The 5782-nt window shown below is 44.3% G+C and overlaps 1 protein-coding gene across 1 annotated transcript; it reads right to left on the bottom strand.

Annotated features, from left to right (window-relative positions):
* Positions 1 to 3735: 3735 nt before the first annotated feature.
* On the bottom strand, positions 3736 to 4275 carry LOC147793249 (uncharacterized). The gene has a single exon (XM_087122830.1). It carries the CDS (start codon positions 4273 to 4275, stop codon positions 3757 to 3759), a length of 519 nt encoding a protein of 172 aa, XP_086978956.1. The 3' UTR covers positions 3736 to 3756.
* Between the last annotated feature and the right edge of the window lie 1507 nt (positions 4276 to 5782).

Here is a 5782-nt window from a genome sequence, read left to right on the forward strand (position 1 = left end):
TGACATGCAATAAGATGATAATGATATGATATGAAGGAAAACGCTAGAGGGGTTTTCATACATGATAATGAAAAAGGAAAAATGTTGGGACCTCTTGCACCATTATGTGTACATGCATCGAGGAATACCCACTTTTTATGATGGTATAGACGCATACGTTATGAGAAAGGAAAACGATCAGTATGTTTATCGTACTGTTGCGAGGGTCAAGCAGGAAAAGATTCATTATATTTATCCTAACGCTGCGACGGTCGCTATTTTTAAACGAGTGTCTGACATCAACGCCTACAAGAGAATTCTCGCCCGAAAAAGGTGGTCAAGGAGGTGTGCAAACCGACTGGTGGCTCCACATCCACGCACGTGTGGAGCATATGTAGAGCAATAATTACACATTCTCGTTTAGGATACCCACCTAAGGAATATAGACTAATATGATAGGTCCAAGCAAGACATTTATGTACCGCTAACGACGACATCGCAATTCTATACCATGACACATGCGTAGGATAATTGTACTTATTTCATTTAGTATTTTGTTGTGTCATTTTAAAGATGTTTTCGAACAAGTAATTCAATGGTAGTATTTTGGGATGATGTTTTATATTTTATGATAAAGTTTAAAGGTATATTTCCGCATAAAATGATTATGTTATGATGACGGTTGTCTTTAGGTAAGTATAAATCTTGGGTCGTTACAGTTTGTACAAGAGCTCTAGGTTATAGATTCTGTAGACTAGTCTACGAGGTATGCTTTGCATGTTCCATAGTCCCACTGTCGATGCCCCGTCACGGTCAGGTATGTCATGCATAAGATAAGAAAAAGAATTGTCATTGATTGCATATATTGTTATTGATGGACTATTATCAAATGTAACTTAGGATGGAATTTGGTAATATTGACTATGTTATAGTTGACTACATTATTGTTGACTTAGTTCTAAAAATCTAGAATATGATATGATAAGGCTAGGTATGAAATTTGGTGACCATTAGATTACAATGGAGGGGCTCAACCAAGGGTAGGTGTATAATGGCTAAAATGCTCTTGTAATTATGTACTGCTCACTTATGACCAAAGTGACCTCTACATGGCATGAAATTTGATGAGGAGCCTTATGTCTTGGTTTAAAAGGATTATACAAAGTTACAAGGTCATCGAAATATGTTGAGAATTTAAATCAAAATTTGGGGTAGTATGTAACGACCCTAAATTTCCACATATCTAGAGTCGCCACTAACGTCTCATGCTCATCCCTAATGCAGAATAAAAATCTAAGCATGCTCATCTTTATTAGCGGAAAAATTTAAAAACTTCAGAATACATTAAAACATTGGAAAACACTGCCGGACTTACGTGTTTCAAATATCGTGCTGGAGTTCAAAAAGATAAAATAAAACGATTACAAATTAATTAATATAAATGAATGAAATGCAAACGCCCTATCCTAACCAAGACTAGGAATAAAATATGCAACTATCCTATGCACGCGCCACAGTCTCTGATCACGATGCCACCGTCAACCGTACATGGGAGCCTTGCCTTTACCTGAAAAACAATATGGCACACGGCCTGAGTATTTCGAAGAAATACTCAGTAAGTGACCCCACTATAGGGGCCATGCTAATGCAAACACATGCAATCATGAATAGGGACCTATCTCTAATCATCTTAGGGGTGGCCTCCAGTCTCGGACAAATTGGATGTGTAGTACTTCCCTACACACGACTCACACGTGCGAGTGTGAGTCCCCAGGGCGCTCGCACACCCCCTGGACCCTCTGGTCAAGCTAATCTGTAGTGACGTCCGGAGGTCAGCGGAACCCCATAGTGTCATGCGCCTCATGAACACCCTCATCTGTGTGCTTTCGCACTTGTGCGCATTCGCGCTCATCATAAGGTGCGCGTCCGCACTCATCATCTCTAGGGGAAGTAGCCCTATGCTTATGAACATACAAAATGCATGAGGTCCCTCTAAATCCATCGTAATGTCTCTTCTGACACAACCCTCTAGTCTCATCTCTTTGTTACTCTAGGTAACGTATATCGTGAATATTTATATTAATATCATTTTCATGCTCTTAGGGTTGTGTCCTACGTCGATCTAACGACATGATGCAGTATGGCACTCATCATCATCTAGCATGCTCAATATGGAAAACATCATCATATTAAGGTAAAAATCATGCAATCATCATGCTCATCATAATGCCACACCGTGCGTCAAACATATTAAGCGTCACTCAACAAAATATGTATAAACTGGCACATATCATCAAGCATCATACAATCTATTTAGCCTATCCTATAGTAAGGCCACTTACTTGGTTGGCCTCGGCCGAAGTACTCCCTAAATAGCTAAACGTAAGCTCCCGTTCCGTGAGAGCTGCTTCCTACTTCGCTGGGTTTGTTTCCTATCACGCCGTTCACCACTTTCCGTTAGTATTTCACAATTAATTTACCTATAATTTAATAAATGTGAAATACGGCTCTAAAACGGCCTCGGATACCTTAATCGGGGCCGAAAACAGATCTGGGAGGGTCGAAACAGTGGAAACCGGGCTGAAAACAGGTGAGTCGAGCCGAACAGCCGCTGGAGCCGCCGGAGGAGCCGCCGGAGCGTCACCGGAGGGAGCCCGAGCCATTTGCGTCGAGCCGAGCCGAGGACTGCCGCGCCGCTGTGTGACACGTGGCAGCAGTAGAGAAAGCCATGTCGGGCGGTAGTGTCGGGTCGAAGCGCGGGTCGGAGTCCGGTTCGGGTCGTGGTTCGGGTCGCGGGCTGTGGAAGGCTACTAGGCCAAGGCTAAACGTTGGGCCTCGGCTTACTGGGCTGGGCCGCAAGTGTTTGGTTTGCAGGGCGGCTCAATTGGACCGTGGGTCTAGTCTGGGTTGGTTCAACTGAACCGTAGCTTCTGGGCCGGTTTAAGGTTTGGGCCGCTGTAGTTGGGCTGGGCCGAAGGCAGAGGCCAAGGGAGGAACGGGCTGGCTCTCCCGGGTTCTGGGTTCGGGTTGACCCGGATCCGTGGATCTCGTCTTCCTTACCCGACTTTGGCCGATTTTCTGGCGAGCTTTCTCTCTCCTTCCCGCGGCGTTTCCGTTGCCGATTTCGGTCCTCTTCCTTCCCTTTTCCTCTTTGTTCGTCGTTCTTCTTTCCTTTTTGGGAGTTTTGCGGCCTAAAAGCTCCTAAACGCCATAGATCTAAGAATCGATTAAGAAACCAAACTTTCCGACCTCGGTTACCGACGACGACGCTTATGAAATAACACAAAACGCACCCTCAGTTAATGTGCTTTCGTTAGGGATCTCTCTTACGGTAGTAACAGGTCGTTTGGTGTCGGTTTAAGGGTGGTTTGAGGGCTCGTCGGAGAAACTGGACACTCGCCGACGTTTGTCCGAACTCTCTCTCTCTCTCTCTCGAAATTTTCTCTCTTTTCTCCCTTTGCAGGCGTTCTGAAGATGCTGGGCTGAGGGTGGGCGTGCTGTGGCCGTTGTTTCGCGTGGGTTCCGCGAAACTCGGCGGTCGCCGGAAAACTCGCGGGTTTTCCGGCGACTGAGTTTCTTTTTTTTTTTTTTTTTCGTTTTCATTTTTTTATTTATTTATTATTAATATATATATATATATATATATATATATGTATATATATATACATATATATATATATATATATATATATATATACATATATATATATATATATATATATATACATATATATATATTTTTTTTCTTTCTTTCCCGGGTCGTTACATTATCTACCCCTAAAAAGAACTTTCGTCCTCGAAAGTCTCAAACTCTTGTACCAACTCGGGGTATTTCTCTCTTATCTCGTCCTCACGCTCCCACGTGGCTTCCTCACTGTGGTGATTCCGCCACAGTACCTTAACAAACGCAATACTCCTGTTGCGTAAGGTTTTTACCTCTCTAGCTAAGATTCTTACTGGTTTTTCCTCGTAGCTCAGATCTTCATTGAGTTGGAGTGGTTCGTAGTCTATTACGTGGATAGGATCCGTAATGTACTTCCTCAGCATCGACACATGAAATACATCATGTACTCCTGAGAGGGCTGGAGGTAAGGCTAACTTATACGCTACCGGACCAACTCGCTCTAGGATCTCGAATGGTCCAATGAATTTAGGACTTAACTTGCCCTTATGTCCGAATCTTAACACACCTTTCATAGGTGCCACCTTGAGGAATACTGGGTCCCCCACCTCAAACTCCAGGCTTTTACGCCTTACATCGGCGTAGCTTTTCTGTCTACTTTGAGCGGTACGCATCCTCGCTTGAATTTTCTGGACAGCCTCATTGGTGAGTCGAACCAACTCAGGTCCTACTAATTCTTTCTCTCCTACCTCGTCCCAACACAGTGGGGACCTACACCGTTTCCCGTACAGGGCCTCAAACGGTGCCATTCCAATAGTTGCTTGGAAACTGTTGTTATACGAGAATTCCATTAGGTGTAGTTTGGAATCCCAACTTTCCTTAAAATCTAGTACTCAAGCGCGTAGCATGTCCTCTAGAATTTGGTTTAAACGCTCCGTTTGTCCATCTGTTTGGGGGTGAAAAGCGGTACTAAAGTCGAGGCGGGTACCCAGTGCTTTTTGAAGTCCGCGCCAAAACGCTGACGTAAAGCGTGGATCCTGATCCGACACTATAGACACTGGGACTCCATGTAGTCTTACTATTTCTTTCACGTACAGTTGTGCCCAATTGTCAACTGTATATGTAACCTTCCCAGGTAGAAAGTGTGCCGACTTGGTCAACCTATCGACAACTACCCAGATCACTGTATAGCCCTTGGGCGTTTTGGGTAAACCTACTATGAAGTCCATCGCTATGTTTTCCCACTTCCACTCCGGTATGCTTAGGGGCTGCAACAACCCCGCCGTCTTTTGTCTTGGAGCTTTCACTTGTTGACAAACTAAGCACTTGCTCACAAACCCGGCAACATCCCTCTTCATACTCTTCCACCAAAAGTGTTGTTTTAAATCTTGGTACATCTTAGTACCTCCTGGATGCATCGCAAATGGTGAGTTGTGAGCTTCCATCAGTATTTCCTTCCTTAAATCTTCTATTGCTGGAACACATAAGCGTCCCTGATACAATAGTCCTTCATCTGATGACTTCGAGAATCCATCTACTGGACTTTCGTCTAGCTGTCCTAGGACTTTCTGTAGGTTAGGATCCTCTCGTTGGGAGGCAATAATTCTCTTCCTAAGCGTAGGTTGTACCGTGAGTCGGGCCACCTGTGCTATGACTCCCTCGGTTGCTACAGCTATGTTGGCTCGCTCGAACTCTCTTTGTACCCTTACTTCCCTCGTAATGAGGGCCGACGAGTGGACCGTCTTCCTACTCAAGGCATCTGCAACCACATTTGCTTTCCCAGGGTGGTACTGGATATCTACGTCATAATCCTTCACCAATTCTAACCACCTTCTCTGCCTCATGTTTAACTCTTTCTGGGTGAAGAAGTATTTCAAACTTTTGTGGTCGGTAAAAATTTGGGTTTTCTCGCCATACAGGTAATGTCGCCAGATTTTCAGCGCGAACACTACAGCGGCCAACTCTAGGTCATGGGTAGGGTAGTTCTTTTCATATTCTTTAAGTTGACGAGATGCGTATGCGACAACCTTGCTGTGTTGCATTAACACACATCCCAGTCCTTTCATGGAGGCATCACTATAGATCACATATCCTTCTGAGCTCTCGGGTACTATGAGTACCGGGGCGGTTACCAATCTCTCTTTTAGGTTCTGGAAGCTTGCCTCACAAGCATCATCCCAT

Source organism: Cucurbita pepo, chromosome 3 (genome assembly GCF_057944985.1).
Source record: "Cucurbita pepo subsp. pepo isolate OVF chromosome 3, ASM5794498v1, whole genome shotgun sequence".
In the NCBI taxonomy this organism is placed as follows: domain Eukaryota; kingdom Viridiplantae; phylum Streptophyta; class Magnoliopsida; order Cucurbitales; family Cucurbitaceae; genus Cucurbita; species Cucurbita pepo.